Here is a 23,522-nt window from a genome sequence, read left to right as displayed (position 1 = left end):
ACTGTAACTCCTTACTCATAGGATGTCCTAACAGCTCCTTAAAAAGCCTACAGCTCATTCAAAATGCTGCAGCCAGAGTTCTGACAGGACTTAGAAAGAGAGATCACATTTCTCCTACATTAGACTCTCTGCACTGGCTGCCTGTAAAATGTAGGATAGAATTTAAAATTCTCCTACTCACATACAAAGTACTCAATTATAAAGCTCCTTCTTATCTTAAAGACCTTATAGTTCCTTATGCTCCCAGCAGAACACTTCGTTCTCAGAGCGCTGGGCTACTTGTGGTTCCTAGAGTGTTTAAATGTAGAACAGGGGGCAGAGCTTTTAGCTACCAAGCTCCTCTCCTCTGGAACCAGCTTCCTCTTCAGGTTCGAGAAGCTGACACACTCTCCACCTTTAAGATTAGGCTTAAAACCTTCCTTTTTGATAAAGCTTATAGTTAGAGATGGTTCAGGTCACTGGCAATTATCGTTAGTCACAGGAACCATCTCTTAGTTAAGCTGCAATAGACATAGACTGCTGGGGGACTTAATTTATACACTGAGCTCCTCTGTTTCCTTCTACCTCCTCTGTCCCATAACCTCCCATCATTGTCCCATGTTTAACTAACCTTGTCTCTTTCTGTCCAGTAATTGTGCTCCCCCCCCCCCCCACACTCTTTCTCCCTCTCTGTCCTCACCTACAGGTATCATTGGACTCAAAGTTTGGTGTCTGTGATGGGCAGCTGCGGATCCAACCATCCTGCCTGCATCCAGTCCCTGGTCCTACCATCCTGCCTGTGCTCTGTTGTTGCTTGTTGTTGCTTGTTGCTGTTGCTGTGCTTTTCTATCTCTCTATCCTCTCACCCCAACCGGTCGAGGCAGATGGCCGCCCACATCCAGTCTGGTTCTGCTGGAGGTTTCTTCCTCGTTAGAGAGGGAGTTTTTCCTCTCCACTGTTGCTGTCAAATTAAATGCTTGCTGTATGTGGGATTTGTTGGGTTTAGTTGTGTGAGGTTTTAAACCTTACTTTGTAAAGTGCCTTGAAATAACTTTGTTGTGATTTGGCGCTATATAAATAAAATTGAATTGAATTGAATTGAATGTTTCAGATGTGTTATCCCCTTTGATATGCCAAGTCAGAAAGTGTATTGCCTTTTTGTTTTGTATGATGTCTGGATTGTTCCAGAGAGGTGTGTTTTGGCAAAGAGTAAGCAAAGATTCATTAATTTAAAAAAAAATCCCACCAGGCTGTCAGAGATGCTCTTATACTAATGCTCTGGTTGAAAATATGGTGTTTGATTTTGGTGCTGATAAATGATAGATCTGCAACTTTAATATTTCCGCAAAATGTTTGTTCAATGTCTATCCATGAGGTATCAGGCTTAGGCAGAGATCAGACCCACATGCACAGTGTGAATACACAAGGTAGATGGTAAAGTCAAGGTTTAATCCAGCAATCTTTAGTACAAACGGTTCAGGTCATACACAGTGAATCTCAGATTACAGTACAGAGAGAGCAGGCTGAGTCAGGTCCAAGAACAGACAAGGGTTCGGCAACAGGATTGACACGGCTACAGTACCGGTGAGGAGCAGGCTATCTCGAGGTCAGACGATCAGGTCAGTATTACAAGTTCTTTCCAGGCAACAGTACCGTTCAGGAGCAGACAGGAAACGGAGGTCAGGAATACGAAACCAGAAGTGGGACTGGAACTAACAAGATGAGAACAAAAACCGGAAGTCCTACAAAATAAAACGGGAATTAAACCCAGAATCTGACATGAGGAGTCTGTTGGCATAGGCTTTATTCATTTGTGGACATGGTTCAGTCTGTTGGCAAGAAAATAATGGTGGAAGATAGGTAGTTCTAGGCCGCTGCAGTGTCTGGGTTTTTGAAGAGTTTTTAAACTAATTCGTGGTGGCTTGGTTTTCCACAAAAACTGTGAGATGTATGAGTCAAATGTCGTAAACCACACCTGGCCTGGCTGAGTCGGAATCATTGAGAATATGTACTTAATTTTTGGCAGGATCATCATTTTTATAGTGGCAATTCTTCCCATAAGTGAAATGGGTAAGGACTGCCATCATTTGAGGTTGGCTTCTATTTGTTTTAATAATGGCTTGCAGTTTAGATCAATAAGCTCTGATAGCCTAGAATTCAATGCCCAAGTATTTAATTTTCCCTGAGTGGAGTGTGTTAGAAGAGATCTAGTACTATAGATTTTGTCTAGTTAACAGAGTATTCTGAAAGTCCAGAGAATTCATCATGTGGCTGATAGTTGTAAGAAGAGACAACTGTGGTTTAAGGAGAAACAGTAACACATAGTCAGCATACAAACTTATTTTATGATTTACTGATTTGGTCGATATTCCAGTAATTCCTTCATGCTATCTTATTACTGCAGCTAGAGGTTCAATAAATATTATATAAACAGTGATAGACAAAGTGGGCAGCCCTGTCAGGTCCCGGGGGGGTCAGGCTTACGAAGAGATTGGACCCACGTTGATCTCGACTTTGTTGTCACCCATGTTTTGCTCCAGTTTCATTTCCTGTTTTAGTTTGAAAGGACTTCCTGTTTACCGCATTATGTCAGTTCCCGCTTCACATCCCGGTCCTAGTTACGCACACCTGTCTCGCATCAGTCATTACTCACCTGTGGATTTAAGCGCCAGTATTCACCATAGTCAGTTGCCAGATTATTGAGTTACCTAGTATCACATTCCAGCGTTGCCATATCAGCTAACTTGTTGCACGATCCTGTCCGTACCTGACCACCGATTCCTGTCAACACCCTGTCTGTACCTTCGCCGTGGACATTGTGGTAAATCTCCTGACTGTCTGACCATCGAGTTTTGTCTAGCCCTCGTCTGTACCTCTGCCGTGTTTATCTGTGTACCGAACTTCTGCATGTTTCCCGGACCTGATCCTGCCTGCCGCTTTTGTGCCTTTTGAACTGAGACTTTGTGGTTATGACCTGAACTACGTTTGAGCAATAAACACTGTTTGTTAACTATCATCAAGCTCTCGAGTGCGCTGTGCATTTGGGTCCTCAGCCGTGTGTTCCTGACAAGTAATGTCTGATCTGAAACAGGTGTGCGTAATGAGGAGCGGAACGTGAAGCAGAAACTAACATGGTGTGATCAGAAAGCGGAAGTCCTTTCAGAATAAAACCGGAACAGAAACCAAAACATGACACTATGTAGATTAAACTCTGGTGAGGTCTGGTTATTTGTTCTGACTGTGGCGTTTGCTGAGCTGTATAATATTTGGATCCAGTCTATAAATGATTTCCCAATGCCGAATTTATACAGAGTGGCTAAAAGAAACTTTACTCTATCGAGAGCTTTTTCTGCATCTCAAGGAGCCGATGGCTGACTCTAGTTTATGGTTGGTAATAATCAATTAACTTGATTGATCTCTCTAATCTCCCTCTTTGTTGACTGTTTATTTTTGTCTGCTTTACACACTATTTTTAGATCTACATTTATTAGTGAAATTGGTCTGTAATTAGGGGAAGCACAGGATCTTTTCCTGGTTTTTGGAGCAGGCTTATGATGGCTGAATTCATATTTGTGGGTAATGAATGCTGTTGTTCAACTTCAACTACCATTTCGTAAAAGCTAGGTGCCAGCATGGGCCAGAACTCCTTATAGAATCCAGATAGGAATCCATCTGGCCCTGGAGATTTTTTATTTGGCATCTCTTGCAGAGCTTCATGTAGTTCTGCCAAAGATAACAATGAGTCTAGAGTTGTGGATTGTTCTTCCCTTAGCTTTGGCAGTTCTAGTTTATTCAGAAATTCCTCTATGGCTGAGGTGGATGGATCTTTTTGGGACGTATATAACTCTTGGTAAATGTTTTTATAGGCATAATTTATTTCATGGGGATCATGAGTAATGTTCCCTTTCTTATTAGTTATTGAATGGATGATTTGTTTTTCTTTCTTTATTATTATTTAATTGTTTGGCTTCGGAGTGAGAGTGGTGAACTGGAGAGAAGAAGGTATATTCCCTGGAGGTAGGATGAAGAGCCATGTGTCGCAGGGACCAATGTACAATGTCAGTCAATCAGTTCCTGCCCAGCCAAACCAGGTCTCGACTCTTGCCCCTGCCGGCTCGGAGGAGGCCGTCCCTGCCCCTGTCGGCCCTGAAGAAGTGGTCGTTCTAGCTCCTGTTGGCTCGAAAGAGGCCATTCTTTTCCCTGTCTGCCCTGAAGAGGGGGTTGTTCTAGTCCCTGTTGGCCTGAAGGAGGCCATTCTTGTCCATGTCGGCCCTGAAGAACTAGTAAGTCCTGCTGTGTACCAGTTGTGGATCATGTTTTGACCAAGCCTTGCCTGCTCCCCGTCTGTACAGTTGCCTTGATCGTGTTAAACCTGTGTACCGACTTTGCCTGCCTGACCACAAGCCTGATTAAATCCTCACTTACCTGAGTTCATGTGAGCTGTGCGTGTGGGTCCTTCACCGTGAACAGGAACAGGCGTCATATCTGAAAGGTCCTCATTGACGAATACGTCTTTAGTCGGAAAAGGCCCTTTAAAAAAAAAAAAAACTCAAACCCAAGCATCATTATTTATGCCATTATCCAGAGATAATTCTTCATTTTGGTCCACTCATAGGTCTGTGGACTTTACGATTTGAAAGCAAGCATCCGTTCCTTAAGCAGTGTGCCAGGAAATTGCACTTAAAAAATCTTTGCAAAACACTTGCGGAGAGACATCAGCTGTTGCAAGCCTACTTGAGTGCAGGCACCTTCTTTCCTCCAGCTGTGTACATTGAAAAGGGTACAGAGTTTTACGTAAACGACTACAATGACAGGATCAAATCATCTGTGATTGGTCAAAATATACAGTTGAGGTCTGCACTCGCTTGTAATGAACAGTAAAACAGTAACAGTAAAAGGAACATTGTACCGGAAGGGAATGTTGGTTCTGCTTGAGCGCTGCGATGGAGAACTTTCTGCTGGAAAGATAGAACTGATCATTGTTCACAATAATACTGTGCATTTTGTCACAGAGAAACATACTTTTGTGAAGTTGACAGACATAGGTGTCTATTGTGTCTTAGGATCAGTCCAGGATGATTATGTTTGCATCAAGCAAAGAGATTTGCTGGACTACTATCCTCTTTGATGTTACAAGGTGCATGACTTACCAGTTATTGCTCTTCACCATTGTTTTCCAGAGGCAGTTTGGGCAAGTAGAGCAAGTTGCCCACTATTGGTACAGCTATTTCTGTCCAGCATTTCAGGTGATAGAGGGGGGCGAAACCCGTCACCACCTCCCCGCGGTGCCCCTGGATAACCAACCAACGGTGATGGTCTTCGATGTCAGATGGTACGACACATCGATCGAAGCTTACCAACCAAATCGTTGTATCTATGGCAATCGGAATTCAAAATTTGGATAATGCTAGGGCGTCCCCCCCAGGCGACGCGCACCGTCCTCGCCCAAACGACATGAGAAGTCAGCGAGGGCTCCCCATTCACGGACGGAATGGGCTAAAGAAGTGAGTCCATCTACGGTTGGGTACCATTAACATCGAGACAATGACAGGAAGGAGTCGAGAATTGGCAGCCGCCCTAAGAAATCGACGCATCGACATCGCCTGCGTCCAGGAAACGAAGTGGAGCGGAGCAAAAGCAAAGGATATTGGAGAAGGGTACAAGCTTTATTACAACAGCGAAGTGAAGACCCAAAATGGAGTGAGCATCGTGTTATTGGTTAGCCTAAAGGACAGCGTAGTGAGCGTTAATCGGATCTCAGATCGAATCATGTCAATCGAAATTGACTCAGGAGACGTGGGACTACCGGTGGTTTCCTGTTACACTCCACAAGTAGAATGCTCGGACGAGGCCAAAGAAGAGATTTGGCCACAGCTAGAAGACCACATTCGAACATTTCGGCCCGAAGAACGAGTCATTGGAGGTGACCTGAATGGTCACGTGGGAGCCAGACAGGAGGGCTACGAAGATTACCACGGCGAACAGGGATTTGGCACGCGAAACGAAGAAGGATGCAAAATCCTAGATTTTGCCGAAGCACACAATCTGGCCGTCACAAAAACTTACTTCAAGAAACGACCCTTCCATTTGATCACCTACGCCAGTGGAGGCAGGTCCACTCAGATCCACTACTGGCTCACCAACAGAAGGAACATGAACCTGGTCACCAACACAAAGGTCATTCCATCTGACAACGTTGCCCCCCAACACCATCTGCTAGTCATGGACATGCTTTTGGACATCGGGCAACACCGGCGACCACCAACAACTGGACCCGCTCGCATAAAATGGTGGAAACTAACTGAAAACAAAGATCACTTCAAGGAGAAAATTGAACAGCTCGCCATTGATCCTGACAAGTCAGTAATTTTGATTTGGGCCAGTGTAACCGAACATATCCGAAAAACGGCCAAAGAAGTGGTAGGAGAGACCAAACCGGCAAAACGCTTTGTTGAGAAGCAAATCTGGTGGTGGAACGAAGAAGTGCAAAGTATCGTCAAAGAAAAGAAGACCGCTTTCAAGAAATGAAAACAAACACCCGAATGACAACCATCATTACAAAGCCTGCGAGATCTGCCCACTACGACCAATTATACGCTGATTTAGACTCGCCAGAAGGAGTGAACAAGATCTATCACCTAGCCAAGTCGCGAAATCGCTCAACACAAGATATCGGTCAGGTCAAATCAGCAATCAAGAATTTCCCCACCCGCCTATCGAGAGTGCAGACCCGGTATTCGGTCCCGTACAACCAATTACAGCTGCCGAAGTGGAACGTGCAGTCAAGAACGGGAAGGCCACTGGACCAGACGACATACCAGCCGAGGTCTGGAAGCTCCCTTGGACGTCCTGGAGCCGAACTTCTGGCAGATCTGTTCAACAACATCACCACCACAGGCATAGCCCCCGAAAGACTGGACGACAAGCATCACCGTACCAATATGGAAGAACAAAGGTGATGTAGCCAAGTGCTCAAACTACCGTCCTATCCGCCTCCTATGCTATGCCATGAAGATATGCGAAAGAGTTATCGACGCCTCTATCCGCAACATCATCACCATCACCCCAAACCAATGCGGCTTTGTTAAAGGAAGTGGTACTACAGACGCCATCCACGCGGTTCGCCTACCATTGGAAAAACAATGGGAAAAGAACAAGTCGGTCCATATGGCCATCTTAGACCTGGAAAAGGCCTTCGACAGGGTGCCCCACGACCTCATTTGGCACTCCTTACGATCCCATGAAGTCCCAGAGGCGTATGTGGAATGGATCAAGCTTCTCTACATCAACGTCACCAGCACTGTCAGATGCGCAGCAGAACTATCACCACCCTTCCTCATCACAGTCGGAGTCCACCAGTGGTCTGCCCTCTCTCCTCTACTTTTCATCCTATGTATAGACACCATCAAAGCCGACCTACAACTGCCGCACCCGTGGTCCCTTCTATTCGCTGACGACGTGTTCCTCTCAAGCAAAGACCGAGATGAGACCCAAGGCAGCACCCAAAGTTGGAAGAATAGGCTTGTTGAATATGGCCTACGACTCAACATCCTGAAAACGGAATACATGGAAGGTGGCCCCCAAACCGAAGGAACCATCAGAGTAGGCGACGAAGAACTTAAGAAGACCGAAAAATTCCGATACTTGGGTTCAGTTATCAGCAGCGACGGGAGCATCACCGCAGACATCCGAGCAAGAATAAATGCAGCTTGGCTGAAGTGGAGACAAGTCACCGGCATTCTGTGCGACAAAAGGATGCCAGACCGCCTCAAAGGGAAGATCTACAAGACTGTCGTCCGCCCGAGTGCTGGCCTGCCTCTTCCACTCATGAGCGGACCCTCAATACCATGGAAATGAAGATGCTTCGATGGAGCTTGGGAGTTACCAGGTGGGATCGCATCATGAACGAGGACATCCGTAAGAGGCTTGGGGTGGCACCAATCAAAGAGAAGATGCTTGAATCACGACTTCGGTGGTACGGCCATGTGGTCCGCAGCGATGAAGACTCCGTCTCAAGAACAGGAATGCGCATTGAACCTACTGGACGTCGGCCAAGAGGAAGACCCAAAAAGCGTTGGATGGACCGAATTAAGGAAGACCTAAAGATCGTTAGGGCCTCCCCCGAAGATGCCCTCGACAGGACCAAATGGAGAAATCTTTGCCAAAGAGCGGACCCTGCGCAAGCGGGACAAGCGCCAGGATAGAAGAAGATTTCAGGTGATAGAGAAGGTGAGACTGTTGGTACCGCATGTACCTATACCAAATGAATCTGTTTAGCTCAATAGCCTGAGCTACTTTTAGTAAGTAAGTTAGGGCCAGATGGAGTAAGTTTTATCTGTAAATAGCTAAATTGTCATCCCCCAGTTAGTGAAAATGTAAAGAAAGAATAGTAAATTCTTACTTGTATGTGTGTGTTTCTGTAGTGACATTGTTACCTGTCTTGTTTAAAATGTGTGAATGTTAATGTTAAGCATTCTCAGTTGCAGTCTTGTCCAAACAGTAGGGTGTCATATGTGGGGGGCAAAATAAAGATTTAGTGTGTTTATACGTCTTTGTCCTAAATGTGCATAATATGACTAAAATGACAATGATGATAAAACTATACTATAACAAACCTCTAATTCTATTTTTTAATTGTCTGCCAAAGTTCTCTTTTTAGAAAATAATAATAAATAAATAATTCAATTCAATTCAATTTTATTTATATAGCGCCAAATGACAACAAGGTTATCTCAATGCACTTAGCAACGTAAGGTTTAAGACCACACACAACTAAACCCAACAGATCCGAAACACAGCAAGCCTCTAATTTGACAACAACAGTGGAGAGGAAAAACTCCCTCCATAGCGAGGAAGAAACCTCCAGCAGAACCAGGCTGGATGTGGGCAGCCATCTGCCTCGACCGGTTGGAGTGAAGGGATAGAGAGAGAAAAACACAGCAACAACAACAAGCAACAACAGAGCACAGGCAGGATGGTTGGACCAGGGACTGGACACAGGCAGGATGGTTGGATCCGCAGCTGCCCATCACAGACACCAAACTTTGAGTCCAATGATACCTGTAGGTGAGGACAAAGTGGGGAAGAGAGAGAGAGCGGAAGAAAAGCACAACTACTGGAGAGAAAGAGACAAGGTTAGTTGAACATAGAACAATGATGGGAGGTTATTGGACAGAGGAGGTAGAAGGAAACAGAGGATCTCAGTGTATAAATTAAGTACCCCAGCAGTCTATGTGTATTGCAGCTTAACTAAGAGATGGTTCCTGTGACTAACAATCATTGACAGTGACCTGAACCATCTCTAACTATAAGCTTTATCAAAAAGGAAGGTTTTAAGCCTGATCTTAAAGGTGGAGTGTGTCAGCTTCTCGAACCTGAAGAGGGAGCTGGTTCCAGCTTGGTAGCTAAGCTAAATACTCAAATTCCAAATTACCACTCACTCTGCCACACTACGATCAATTTAGAATGCTGAATCAATCTGAGAACCCATGCAAACATTAGGAGAACATGTAAACATCCGACATGAATGTACCTGAGCCCTGTAATTAATCAAACCCAGGACCTATTTGCTATAGTGGAAATTCTTCTCTTTCTCTTTTGCAAGTTTATATGCACTTCCACTCCGAGGTCCAAAAAAATACACATATATTACTCTATTCCAAATTACTCTATTCATTACATATATACAATATATATATATATATATATATATATATATATATATATATATATATATATATATATATATATATATATATATATATATATATATATATATATATATATATATATATATATGTGTGTGTGTGTGTGTGTGTGTGTGTGTGTGTGTGTGTGTGTGTGTGTGTGTGTAATGTATATGTAATTTGGAATAGAGTAATATATATATATATATATATACAACACTCTATTCTCACCCTCCGCGGGTGGTCTCATCCACTTTCCAAGCTCGGGTCCTCTACCAGAGGCCAGGGAGCTTGAGGGTTCTGCGCAGTATCCTTGCTGTTCCTAGGACTGCACTTTTCTGGACTGAGATGTCGGATGTTTTTCCAGGGATCTGTTGTAGCCACTCCTCCAGTTTGGGGGTCACAGCCCTAAGTGCTCCGATCACCACAGGCACCACTGTGGCCTTCACCTTCCAAGCCTTCTCCAGTTCCTCTCTGAGCCCTTGGTATTTCTCTAGTTTCTCATGTTCCTTTTTCCTGATGTTGCCATCGCTTGGTATTGCCACATCCACCACTACGGCTTTCCTCTGCTCCTTATCCACCACCACAATGTCTGGTTGGTTCGCCATTACCATTCTGTCAGTCTGGATCTGGAAGTCCCACAGGATCTTGGCTCGCTCGTTCTCTACCACCTTGGGAGGTGTTTCCCACTTTGACCTTAGGGTTTCCAGTCCATACTCCGCGCAGATGTACCTGTATACTATGCCAGCCACTTGGTTATGGCGTTCCATGTATGCTTTCCCTGCCAGCATCTTACACCCTGCAGTTATGTGCTGGACCGTCTCAGGGGCCTCTTTGCACAGTCTACACCTTGGGTCTTGTCTGGTGTGGTAGATCTGGGCCTCTATGGCTCTGGTGCTCAGGGCCTGCTCCTGTGCAGCCAGGATGAGTGCCTCTGTGCTGTCCTTCAGCCCAGCCCTTTCAAGCCATTGGTAGGATTTGTTGAGATCAGCCACTTCAGTTATGTTCCGGTGGTACATCCCGTGCAAGGGCTTGTCCTCCCATGATGGTCCCTCTTCCAGCATCTCATCCTCTGTGCTCCACTGCCTGAGACATTCACTCAGCACGTCATCTGTCGGGGCCTTATCCTTGATGTACTTATGGATCTTGGATGTTTCATCCTGGATAGTGGCTCTCACGCTCACTAGTCCTCGGCCTCCTTCCTTGCGGCTAGCGTACAGTCTCAGGGTGCTGGATTTGGGGTGGAACCCTCCATGCATGGTGAGGAGCTTTCGTGTCTTAACATCTGTGCTCTGTATCTCTTCCTTTGGCCACCTTATTATTCCCGCAGGGTATCTGATCACTGGCAGAGCGTAGCTGTTTATTGCCCGGGATTTGTTCTTGCCATTGAGCTGGCTTCTTAGGACTTGCCTTACTCGTTGGAGGTATTTGGCTGTTGCCGCATTCCTTGTTGCCTGTTCAAGGTTGCCGTTCGCCTGTGGTATTCCAAGGTACTTGTAATTGTCCTCAATGTCTGCTATTGTTCCTTCTGCGAGTGAGACCCCTTCTGTGTGGATTACCTTGCCTCTCTTTGTCACCATCCTCCCAGATTTCTCGAGTCCGAATGACATCCCGATGTCCGAGCTGTAGATTCTGGTGGTGTGGATCAGCGAGTCGATGTCTCGCTCATTCTTGGCGTACAGCTTGATGTCATCCATGTAGAGGAGGTGACTTATGGTGGCCCCGTTCCGGAGTCGGTATCCATAGCCAGTCTTGTTTATTATTTGGCTGAGGGGGTTCAGACCTATGCAGAACAGCAGTGGGGACAGTGCATCTCCTTGGTATATGCCACATTTGATGGATACTTGGGCAAGTGGCTTCCCATTGGCTTCAAGGGTGGTTCTCCACAACCTCATCGAGTTTGCAATGAAGGCCCTTAGAGTTCTGTTGATGTTGTACAGCTCCAAGCATTCAGTGATCCATGTGTGTGGCATTGAGTCATAGGCTTTCTTGTAGTCGATCCAGGCTGTGCACAGGTTGGTGTGTCGCACTCTGCAGTCTTGGGCGACTGTTCTGTCTACCAGGAGTTGGTGTTTGGCTCCTCTGGTATCCTTACCAATGCCCTTCTGTGCTTCGCTCATGTATTGGCTCATGTGCCCACTTATCTTAGCTGCGATGATGCCTGACATGAGCTTCCATGTTGTGGAGAGACAGGTTATTGGCCGGTAGTTGGATGGGACTGTACCCTTTGAGGGATCCTTCATTATCAGGATCGTTCGCCCTTCGGTTAGCCATTCAGGGTGAGTCCCATCCCTTAGCAGCTGGTTCATTTGTGCTGCCAGGCGCTCATGGATTGCAGTGAGCTTCTTTAGCCAGTAGGCGTGGATCATGTCAGGGCCAGGTGCTGTCCAGTTTTTCATACCTGAGACTCTTTGTTGGATGTCTGCCACTGTGATAGTCACTGGATTCTGTTCAGGGAGGTTGCTGTGATCTTCCCTCAGATCCACCAGCCACTGTGCATTGCTGTTGTGTGATGCCTCCCTCTCCCATATCCCTTTCCAGTACTGTTCAGTTTCCAGCCTTGGTGGGTCTGCTCTGCTGTTATTACCCTGCCATTGAGAGTACACTTTCGCGGGTTGTGTTGTGAACAGCCGGTTTATTCGTCTGGCTTTGTTATCTCTGGTGTATCTCTTTAGGCGGCTGGCCAAGGCTTGTAGCCTTTGCTTGGCAGTTTCGAGTGCTTCAGGTATGGTCATCTGGCTGTACCTCTTGGGCATCGGTCTTTTCATTGCACCTCTCTGGGCCTCTGTCATTTGGCTCACTTCCCTCCGAGCTGCCTTGATTTTTGCCTCCAACCTTCGTTTCCATGGTGGGTATTGTTTCTCATGGCTCCCATGGTTGCTCTTGCTCTTATAGCCAAGCACCTCTAGGATCACTGATGCTGAAGCGTATATCAGCTCATTGGTTTCTGTGATTGTTGTGGTAGGGATCGCTCTCAATGCTGCATTCACATCTTCCATGAGACTTTCTGATGGTACTTCACTTAGCCGTTGTAGTGGGGTTCGGGGTTGCCTGTTTAATCTCGCCATGATCTTATCTTTCAGGTCAGTTGCTGCCTCGCTCAGCGTATCTGTGCTCATTGGGGCTTCGTACCCAATTTCCGGTTGGGGAGACGGTGAAACCTCCCCTCTGACCTGGCGTCCTGGCTCCCCCTTGCCATAGCATTTGTGTTGTATCTCGTCAATCTCAAGTTGTGATAGCAGTTGCCGTTTGTGGATGTTGGAACACTGAGCTACTAGTTGCTTCGCAGTCAGTCTTGAACGTGGGTTTCTCCGTTCCCATTCACCGCACATTCTTTGCATGTAACCCCTCTAACCCCTCTGACTAGGGTTACTGGAGTAGACTATATATATATATATATATATATATATATATATATATATATATATATATATATATATATATATATATATATATATATTAAACCGAAAATGCTAACTCAAATCTGTAGCGCTAAAAAAAATTACAGAAGTCCATTTAAAATTGTAGATTCAAACTGAATACTTTTGGTCACTAGATGCCACTAAAGAGCCCCGCTGAAAATCTTCGACTAAAATTCTGTATTTTCGATATATAAAGCTTTATTTGGTCATCATTAGAACTTTCCCTCCCCATCTTGTCTACAGTCTACAAATACGTGAGTAGTTACAAACGTAAACTTAGAAAGGAAAAAAGAAAAGGAAGAAAGAAATAAAACTAGGCCTCACCTTTTAGGAAAGACATTAATGTTTTGTGTGCCGGGGACTGAATTGCAGTGCGCACACGCTTCCTGATGGAGCTGCTGCGAAGAATAAAAACACTGGGGTAGCAGGCCAGTTACTTGAGTTATGAAGAAAGTTGTTTCTACTCATCTAGTAGATACGAAGTGACATGTTCCGCTATGGACGCTATTTCTTGGTTTTCCGTACAGAAATAGTGGAAAATATCAACATATCAGGCACTAGTGACAACTCAACTGCAAAAGGGTTAGGTTGTCCGGTAATACGTCCTGATAGCTAGCGATAGCAATAAGGCTAGCCACGTAACGGAAGCTGGCTAGTGAATGCGTTGTAATATAGGCCTTTGCTAGTCTGTTTTTACTTGTAATAGTAGCGTTAATATGGAAATGGTGGGCTGTGTTCAGGATCTGAACTCTAGTGTCAAACCGTAGCTTAGCTTTTGCCAAAACGTAACTTTAAAACGTTCTTTCAATGAGTACGTACGTTTTTCTCCAAGCCAGTTCTTCGTTTACGTTTCGTAAAATAGCGTTACCTTGTTAGCCAGCTAAGTGAGTGTATCATGTAATTTGATATTTTTTAAATATAATTATGCTTCGTTTGAGTATCTGTTAGCTAGTTCTATATTATGTTTCTAAGTAAGTGTCCTAGGTAACGACACGCTCTGTCCGTGCAATCATTTTCGCGATATGACTGAATGGGCATTCACACGATGGCTAATATTATTAATTATTTGTCTTCAATATGCTTTCATTTTAGTAAATTACTAGCTGACAGCTAGCTAGTAATGTCTCTAGCATTATCGCCGTCCGACATGCTTGAAACACCTCCTGGATATCCATTTGAAGAAATAAACTATGAAGATATTGAAGTTGAGGAGGTAAATGTGTTGTTTCTGCTCAGTTCATGTTCCAGCCACCCACATGCCATACGTACTGCTCTAAATAAATGATCAGAATGTAAGGCAAAGAAGCGTTTAACTAACGATAATAACTCAATGTATTTGAACATTTTCAGGTGGTGGGGAGAGGAGCATTTGGTGTTGTCTGCAAAGCCAAATGGAAAGGCAAAGATGTTGCAATCAAGACAATTGAAAGTGAATCAGAGAGGAAGGCTTTTATTGTTGAGGTATTATTATCCATATCCACAATGTTTGTGTTGTTATTTAACTTTTTATCCATTTTCCATTTCTCTTGTTTGACCGTTTTAGCTGTGTTAATGCATATAAAATCAAATTCCTTAAGAGTTTGTGGTGTTCCAAGATCTTTTAATCTGAAATTGTATTTTACACATCCAATTGTAGTTAGAAGAGGGAACGGACTTAGGCTGTTTTCATTGAAAAGATATTGATACAATTATTATTATTATATAGTATTTTTTTTAAAGCTCCCAAGTAGTCATAATAATGCATGCTAGTGGGTTGCTCATTATTGTCCTTTTTTTTAATGTTCCATGTTTTTTTAGTTCACATTTTGTCAGGACATGACACCACTACAATTTCTATTGATTGGTTCTGGTGAGCTAAGCAAAATTTTCTAACAAAGAGTTTTCTGACTATGTACAATGCTTTGATCTCACCATTCAATTTTAATTTGTTTGGTTATTTTCATGGACGTTGAGTAGAAAATGCCACATATAGTGAAAACCCAAAGCATTTAGGATTTTTATCTTTAACCTCTTCTTTGCTTATGAAACAACCCATTTGAGGCAGAAGTGTCTGTTAGTGAAGTTTATTAAAAAGTGTGCTTGAATTGTGTCCTTTTTTTGCAGCTTCGTCAGCTGTCACGTGTGAATCACCCCAACATTGTGAAGTTGTATGGTTCTTGCAATAATCCAGTAAGTTATTTCAAATATTACATTGCCGAAGTGTTACTTAACTTTTGTATATTGGTATCATATTTGTGTTAATGTTTGATGATTTCTTCAGGTCTGCCTTGTTATGGAATATGCTGAAGGAGGCTCATTATATAATGGTGAGTTTACAAACATGTCCAGTTTTTACCGAAAAAGCAAAATAAAGTCACATTGTGGAGCTTAATTATTAGTAAATGTGTATTTAAACATGAAACTGAAGAAATCTTTAATAGAATATGACCACTACAACTATGTCATGGCATGTCAGCCACATTGTGTAATCAAACACAAACAAATGCTTAACTCAAATCAATAATGATATTTGATATTTTAATGACTTTTACTTCCCAGTGCTCTCTAGAAGATAGTGTAACTCAGTAGCTCTCTTAATAACATTGTTGACTTCTTCCCTCTGAGCCCACATAAATGTTTTTGCTATTGGTTAGCTTGTTTTAATCAGTTTGTCCTGTCTGACACCTGTTCTGGCATCAGAGATGTTGATAATAGATCAAAGTTTTCATCAATTGAATGCCATGAACAATTTAGTATTTCTTATTACAAGCTGTCAGTTTGAATTTCTACTTGAAGAAAAAACAAAACTAGTGTTTTGTTAATCAGTTGTGTGGACAGAGTAATTGTTGACATTATAGTTTGTTTACATTCAGTGAAGTTGTTCCCCCTGATTGTCTAGCTTTATGTGTTTCGTGCAATATTGGATTTTGATGTAGAACCCTTATTTATTTTGAAGGCTTTTTAAATTTGTTAAAGACAATGTGACTCCTTGATCACAACCACATGTACAAACGTGTGTCACATCAAGTTGAAAACAAGCATATAAATACAACAATGCAAAGAGATAGAGGTAGGGGCTTCCATTTTTAAGATAATCCTGTAAGGAGTCTCTTCTATCTCTATACAGTTAAAATCTGTTTACCTTCAAAACAAGTCAGCGCTCGAAGAGACATCAGATCACTCATGCTTCAAGTGTATGCTGATTTCTAGTAACTAAGTTTTTGAGGTGAGAATTATATAATGTGCATTTTTAAACTAATTTAGTGAGTGAGTATTTGAAACAGCATAGAGATTTAATGAAGAAAGGTTCTAGAGCACAAATAAACACAGCAACACAACCACTCATCTGTGAGTAGCGAACATTCAAAAACTGAACTTTGCATTAGAGTCATATTTCCTGTCTTTGGTACAGGACATTTGCCACTCTGCAGATCCATACAGCACTGTGGTTACTTTGTTGGACGATAACAAGGAGCTCTGTTTGTATTATCTCTTTTGTTTTCTTGTCATCACAGGGGTTTCATGATTCAGCCATGAATCATACAGAATGTATAGAATACATCACACTTGTTGTCACTTATGCAGTAGCAATAAACCTACTGCATGTGTTTTATTTTGTGTCATCTGAATTGTAAGAGGATAAAACTGCTGCTGCTCAACTGTGCTCTCTGTTTCACAGTGCTGCATGGTGTTGAACCGCTTCCCTATTACACTGCCTCCCATGCCATGAGCTGGTGTTTACAGTGCTCCCAAGGCGTCGCCTATCTCCATAGCATGAAACCAAAGGCTCTTATTCACAGGGACCTCAAGCCACCCAAGTATGATCTTTCACACCACACACTTTCTCAAATGACTAGTTTGATATAGTTCATATTGTTAGTCAGTCATCTGATAGCAGTAGAGGTAGGTACCTGAAATGTGGTGTCGGAGGCAGGTAAGAGGTGAGGCTAGTCTGCCTGTAAAGAAGGGTTTATGGTAGGAGGTAGTCTTGGCATTAACTGAAGAATTCGCTGTTGCTGATTGTCTTTTTTTAATGACACTGTTGTTTTAATATTAGGGAATTCGCTGCAACAGGTCAATTTAACTTTCTGATCATTTGTAAGCAAGTTTTGAAAGGGTGTAAGTCACATTTAATTTCATAAATAACACACACTATTGTAACGTTAGACATGCCAAAAGGGATCTTTGTTAAATTATGATGACCTTCATTGCATTTAATTTTTCGGTGTTTCACAGTGTGCTGGACTGGATTCTTGGAACACCTGTACTGTTGCACAAATTTTTCCCCGCTTAGCGACTCAACCGCCACTGAGAAAGTTGAAGTTAAAGATTCCAGTTTTCATACTTAAATGTAGTCCTAGGCCAGATTGGGCAACATCCAATTTTACTTGAAGTGCCTGTCTAAGGTTAAACGTAAAAACAGAACATTGTACACGCAGTACCCTATGTGTTACAGCAATGGGAAGTCACTAAAAGTTGCAAAGACCATGTTTGATGCCATAGTTTTCTATGGACTCCTCCTTAAGGTCACCAGTTATGACATGTTTAGCCACTTGTTGTCACTTCATCACTGGCTGATTGGATAGTGTCCATTAAACAATTCTTTTCAACTGACACCCCCCTACGCCTACCTCTAAACCTTTTAGACTTATTAGTTAAGCCTAGACCTAAACATAGTTTTCACCCAGACTGTAAAACGCAGTAACCAGTCATGTTTTGTATTGTTTACCGTCCTACTGAATTTTCTGACTTAGGACTCGGACTTAGTTCTTGTCACAGATAAAGCCATTGAAAGGGGAGACTGTACAGTTCATGCACCGTAAATGTTGACAATAATTGTCCCAACACTGCATTTAATTCACTGCTAGATTAGTTTTAGTCAGCATGTAGATGAACTTTGTTTAGACCGTTCAATTGATCATTGATTTTGTCCTGACATGAGGTTAAAAATAATATTTCCATGGTTGTTCCCATTCATGCAGGGTTGGAATTGAATTATGAAAGCACTGTCCTGTCTGTTGTGGTGATTGCAACATACATATCCAACCAAAACCCAATGAAAGCAATGATTGCCTGGGCTTCCTGGCCCATGGTTTATTGATATTTTTACCTGTGACCGAAGTGAACGACTTTCGAATGCACACTTGTTGCTCTTTAGTTACGGCAGCTGTTTGAAGTGGGAAAAGCATGTTAGCTGTCCTCATCGATCCCTTGACAATTTATTGTCATTTGTTTGTGCTCTGAACAGTCTTTACAGTTTTACAAGGCTTAATCTGACGCAGTTTTGGTAGTTTCGTATTCTAGTTCCGGAAGTAGCTATAAGAGAATGAGAACTGAATAAGTCTGCTGTTAATTGCTACGATCTGCCTTTCGAGTCTTGCTCAGGTTTAAACTTACCTGTTGAATGTTCTCAAATATTGTGAAATTAGCAAAGAAATGTACAGGATTTGATCCCACTGTCACTACAGCAAAATAATGTTACACGCACGGCTTCAACCATCGCGCCACTGAGAGCTCACCACTGCTCTGACATCATGCAACAGATATGACATAAGTAAAGACACTTTTTTTCTGTACAGTAGCAGCCAGATGAACCTGGCCCCACAATCACCACTGTGATTTGGTGTTGTGTTCAGCGGTTCCGCCTTTTTTTCGTGGAAAACAGTTTTAAATAGATCTTGAACTGAGTGTATGGGGAAAAATAAAGGAATCACTTAGATCTTTTGTACTTAATATATTGGTCACGTTATTCGTTCCAGCAAAACTAACATTTGTTTGCTTGAACAGTTCATAATTTATGTTTGCAAATAGCCAATGTCCATGTCTGACAGAATAAGAGTTACAGGACTAGTTGTTATACATTTGACGTGTTACAACTGGAGTGTTTTTTTATATTTAAAGCTCATGTGGTTTCTTGTCCTTTTCGTTTCAGTCTTCTTCTAGTGGCAGGCGGCACTGTTCTGAAGATATGTGACTTTGGAACGGCTTGTGACATTCAGACACACATGACCAACAACAAAGGAAGTGCAGCATGGATGGCCCCAGAGGTATTTGAAGGCAAGTATAAGTGGTTTGACATATTTGTTATTTTTATACTGTTTGATAGTATTTTTTTACCCCTTTTTTGTTATAACACTTACATTAATCACCTTTTAAATGTGACCATTTCCTCTGCTTTAATTGACTGTTGTCTACTCAACATAGTGAAAAGATAAATGTAGTGATGTTAGTGGCTTTACTCATTTTTAACTGAGCATGAAACTAGCCGTGTTTACCCAGGCACACCCTGATTCTCTTTCCTCATGCTCAGAGGGATGTTCAAGAGATATCTTGTATTGCTAATAACAGCCCTAAACTGAATTTGTTTAGTTTTTTGTGGTTTACAGGAAGTAATTACAGTGAGAAGTGTGATGTGTTTAGCTGGGGCATCATTCTCTGGGAGGTGATTACTCGCAGAAAGCCATTTGATGAAATTGGAGGACCAGCGTTTCGCATTATGTGGGCTGTACACAATGGTGAGAGACCATTTCATGTGATTAGGGTGCTAAGAGTGTGTTTAGCTACTAGTGCAGATGACCAACCTTTTTTATTACCAGACATTAAAAAGAGCAATTCTAACATTTTTTACATTTGACAAAAACATAAATTGTGTATAACCAATGAGACTGTGTTTAACATTTTTCATCACTGAACTTGCTTACCTGAGTCATTATTTATTACTTGCTTTGTGATGTCAAATTATTAATTTTTCTTTAATCTGTATGGGTAACAAATTAATTTTTTTCTTCTGCTATACTCAGGTACAAGACCCCCTTTAATCAAATATTTGCCCAAGCCCATTGAGAGTCTTATGACTCGCTGTTGGTCTAAAGACCCCTCTCAGCGGCCTTCGATGGAGGAGATAGTAAAGATCATGACCCATCTAATGAGGGTAATTATTTTCCTGTTTATTGCATACAGTTTTCCATTAGACTTGTTTTAATGATTCAATAAATCTAAACAAAGAAAGATAATTTACATCATTACATCCTTAATAATCTGTTAGTTACAGTGACGCCAAATAGAAGAAAACCTTCTTGCTTTTTACACTGGAAGCAACACCACTGATGTTTTTGTAAAAACGTTAACCTAATTAACAATATATTTTATTTTTGCCTTACTTAAAGTATTTTTACAGTATTTTCCAGGATATGATGAGCCCCTTCAATATCCATACCAATATTTAGATGAAGGACAGAGCAACTCTGCAACTAGTACAGGTACAAGATTTGTTTGCATATTGTTGGGATGCAGCTCTTACAACCCTAGTTACTTGGGTTGTGATGTTTTCCTCTTTCATTTAAATTTTAAAGCTCTGAGTTTGTCTGATCACTGTAAATGTTTGTGTTTATATGTCAGAAAGTTTCATGTGTTCAAAGTCTTCAAATTATTTTGACATATTCCTCAGGCTGCACATGTACAGTTATTGTCAAAAGTATTCGCTCACCCATCCAAATTATCAGAATTAGGTGTTCCACTTACTTCCATGGCTACAGGTGTATAAAATCAAAGACCTAGGCAATACAAACGTTTGTGTACGAATGGGTTGTTTAAGGAGGTCAGTGAACTGTGATAGGTTGCCACCTGTGCAACAAATCCAGTTGTGAAATTCCCTTGCTCCAAAATATTCCACAGTCAACTGTCAGCTGTATTATAAAAACATGGAAGCGTTTTGGAACAACAGCATCTTACAACAACAGCCACGTAAGCAGACTGAGCAGGGTCGGCAGATGCTGAGGTGCACAGTGATAAGAGGTTGCCAATTTTCTGCAAAGTCAATCGCCTTAGACCTCTTATCTTTATGTGGCCTTCAGATTAGTTTGAGAAAAGTGCATAGAGATAATCATGAAATGGGTTTTCATGGCCAAGCAGCTGCATTCAAGTCATACATTAACAAGTGCTATGCAAAGCATTGGATACAGTGGTGTAAAGCTCGACACCATTGGACTCTAGAGCAATTGGAGACGCATTCTTTGTAGTGACGAATCATGCTTCTTCATCTGGCAATCTGATGCACGAGTCTGTGTTTGCCGGTTGACAGGAGAACTGTACTTGTCTGACGGCATTGTGGAGGGGGATTATGGTGTGGGGTTGTTTTTCAGGAGTTGGGCTTGGCCCCTTAGTTCCACTGAAAAGAACTGGCCTCTTCCCTTATCCAACATGACTATGCAACGGTGCACACAGCAAGGTCCATAAAGCCATGGATGACAGCCTTCCGGACAGCCTTCTCAGAAGAGTTGAAGAGTTGCTGGACCCATGTCATATTGAACCCTAAGAAGTAGGAATGGGATGTCACTTAAGTTCATATGCAAGTCAGGGCAGATGAGAGTACTTTTGGCAATATGTTGCAAGTTGCTTCTTGGAAACAAAGTCCCCTTTTAAAGGAAGAATAAATTCCCTTTAATAACAAGCCACCCACTCACATGTTACACCATCCATCCATCCATTTTCATCCGCTTATCCGGGGCCGGGTCGCGGGTGCAGCAGTCTTAGCAAAGAGTTCCAGACTTCCCTCTCTCTGGACACTTCCAGCTCTTCCGGTGGGACCCCAAGACGTTCCCAGGCCAGCCGAGAGACGCAGTCTCTCCAGCGAGTCCTGGGTCTTCCTCGGGGCCTCCTACCGGTGGGACATGCCCGGAACACCTCCCCAGGGAGGCGTCCAGGAGGCATCGGACCAGATGCCTGAGCCACCATAACTGGCTCCTCTCGATGTGGAGGAGCAGCAACTCTACTTCAAGCTCCTACCGGGTGACAGAGCTCCTCGCCTTATCTCTAAGGGAGCGCCCAGCCACCCTGCGGAGGAAGCTCATTTCAGCCGCTTGTATGCGTGACCTTGCCCTTTCGGTCATGACCCAAAGCTCATGACCATAGGTGAGGGTAGGAACGTAGATTGACCGGTAAATTGAGAGCTTTGCCTTTTGGCTTAGCTCCCTCTTCACAAGACCCCAAGATACTTAAACTCCTCCACTTGGGGCAGGAACTCTCCTCCAACCTGGAGAGAGCAACATGTTACACATTGGGGGAAAAAGTATTTAGTCAGCCACAAATTGTGCAAGTTCTCTCGCTTAAAATGATGAAAGATCTGTAATTTTCATCATAGGTACACTTCAACTGTGAGAGACCGAATTTGGAAACATTTTAAAAAGTTGATGCTGTACAATATTGTGCTGTACATTTTACATTACCTTTTATATTATGTCATATGCATGAACACAACTAAAGTTATCCAAAAAGAATTTTAATCTAAATTGCATCTGAGGGTCCCATAGGGTTGAGTGAATCACCATTCGCAGTTATTTAACTGCACCAAATTACATTACAAACACCACAGTACAAAATCTTAAATACTAAATGAAACTATGGTTGCACGGTATACCTGTGGAAATTTGGTTACACAGTACTGAGGCATTTAAAACAATACTGTACTGCATTTGGATGGGACCGGTACTTGCCACCGTCAGCGCCCACAATAGCGCGGCAACTTTACCGTGTGACGTCAGAGAGGACGAGGAGCAAGTAAAAGAAACCGCTATTAAGTGAGTGAACAGCGTGGATGGAACAGGTGGAAAACAGAGAGCAGAGACGTTGGGTGTGGGTGGAGCATGGAGAGGAGAATGGCTGCTATAACAGTTACCACCTTGCAACTTGTGGACAAACCAGGGGAGTGAAATATTTAATTGCAATACTTCATCTTAAAGACAAATGAGCATAAAACTATTCAGTATCAGTCTGCGTCAGTCAGGGAGCCTACCAGTGTAAACCAGTCCAGATTTCGCAAACCTCCAGCGTAACCTTTTCAACAATCAGACAGCAGCGTTATCCATGTGAGTTTGTTGATCTTTTGCACATAATCCATGGAATTTATTCAGCACAAAACGACAACGGTAGTGTCAATTCGCGAGAAAACAACAAGCACACGGGGAGGTTCTCAGAGAAATTGAACTGGATACTTGACTCCCCTATGTTTCTGGCACACACATCTGGATATATACAACATTCATTTATTCACACTGACTGTTCAAAATACTAGGCTTTTATTTTTGCACAACAATTTTAGAATTGTGTTTTAATGTGGTTGTTCCAAGATTTTAAATTAAGTCAGTAATGACCTTTTTCTAAGTTCTCTTTTTTATCTGTAAAAGTATCGGAATACATGTTGGTATTGGTACCGGAACCAAAATGAAACAAAGCAAATAAGTGAATATTCTGCTCTGTGGCATTGTCAGGTTCATGTGTGGAATACACAGGCACCAGCACAAGTGATGCAAATGTGGAGCACAGTGATTCTCAGGGGAGCAATGACACTATCAAGGTCACGCCTCAGTTTGCACATCATTTTAAACCACAGGTATTGCCTTTATGTTTATTAATTCAACAAAGAATTGTGGTGTCTGTTCAGGCAATGGGAGAATAAAAT

At 42.6% G+C, this 23,522-nt stretch overlaps 3 protein-coding genes and 1 long non-coding RNA gene across 9 annotated transcripts in view; 3 read left to right on the top strand and 1 right to left on the bottom strand.

Annotated features, from left to right (window-relative positions):
* Window positions 1–5,523: 5,523 nt before the first annotated feature.
* On the top strand, window positions 5,524–6,507 carry LOC121202036 (craniofacial development protein 2-like). The gene has a single exon (XM_041069653.1). The coding sequence runs from the start codon at window positions 5,524–5,526 to the stop codon at window positions 6,505–6,507; it is 984 nt and encodes a 327-aa protein (XP_040925587.1).
* Window positions 6,248–8,332, top strand: LOC121202044 (RNA-directed DNA polymerase from mobile element jockey). The gene is given in 2 exon segments (XM_041069674.2): window positions 6,248–7,780; window positions 7,783–8,332. Coding segments are annotated over 2 exon segments (1,194 nt in total). The 5' UTR covers window positions 6,248–6,987; the 3' UTR covers window positions 8,184–8,332.
* A 5,044-nt stretch (window positions 8,333–13,376) lies between these two features.
* Window positions 13,377–23,522, top strand: part of map3k7 (mitogen-activated protein kinase kinase kinase 7) — a 30,773-nt gene continuing 20,627 nt past the window's right edge. Inside the window, exons 1-11 of one of the 6 annotated variants that reach the window (XM_029140803.3) lie at window positions 13,377–13,508; window positions 14,180–14,300; window positions 14,438–14,548; window positions 15,191–15,256; window positions 15,348–15,393; window positions 16,746–16,884; window positions 18,999–19,123; window positions 19,453–19,581; window positions 19,867–19,997; window positions 20,244–20,325; window positions 23,332–23,453. In XM_029140803.3, the coding sequence (XP_028996636.1) occupies window positions 14,208–14,300; window positions 14,438–14,548; window positions 15,191–15,256; window positions 15,348–15,393; window positions 16,746–16,884; window positions 18,999–19,123; window positions 19,453–19,581; window positions 19,867–19,997; window positions 20,244–20,325; window positions 23,332–23,453 (1,044 nt within the window). In that variant the 5' untranslated portion in view covers window positions 13,377–13,508; window positions 14,180–14,207. Of the gene's footprint in view, window positions 14,301–14,437; window positions 14,549–15,190; window positions 15,257–15,347; window positions 15,394–16,745; window positions 16,885–18,998; window positions 19,124–19,452; window positions 19,582–19,866; window positions 19,998–20,243; window positions 20,326–23,331; window positions 23,454–23,522 lie in introns of those variants that run through there. The other 5 variants (XM_029140801.3, XM_029140802.3, XM_029140804.3 and 2 more) reach the window with 5 other exon arrangements.
* Window positions 21,256–23,332, bottom strand: LOC114849395 (uncharacterized). Its single transcript, XR_003784617.2, has 2 exons — window positions 21,529–23,332; window positions 21,256–21,376 (listed from the first exon to the last, which is right to left on the bottom strand). It is a non-coding gene; the product is annotated as an uncharacterized LOC114849395 (long non-coding RNA).

The sequence above is a fragment of the Betta splendens genome, chromosome 24 (assembly GCF_900634795.4).
Source record: "Betta splendens chromosome 24, fBetSpl5.4, whole genome shotgun sequence".
In the NCBI taxonomy this organism is placed as follows: domain Eukaryota; kingdom Metazoa; phylum Chordata; class Actinopteri; order Anabantiformes; family Osphronemidae; genus Betta; species Betta splendens.
Note: the sequence above shows the minus strand (reverse complement) of the source record. Positions and strands in the feature narration are given on the sequence as shown.

What these genes read in the sequence shown, in the direction of transcription:
- LOC121202036 (XM_041069653.1), top strand. Translation starts at nt 5,524, where the DNA reads ATGACAGGAAGGAGTCGAGAATTGGCAGCCGCCCTAAGAAATCGACGC.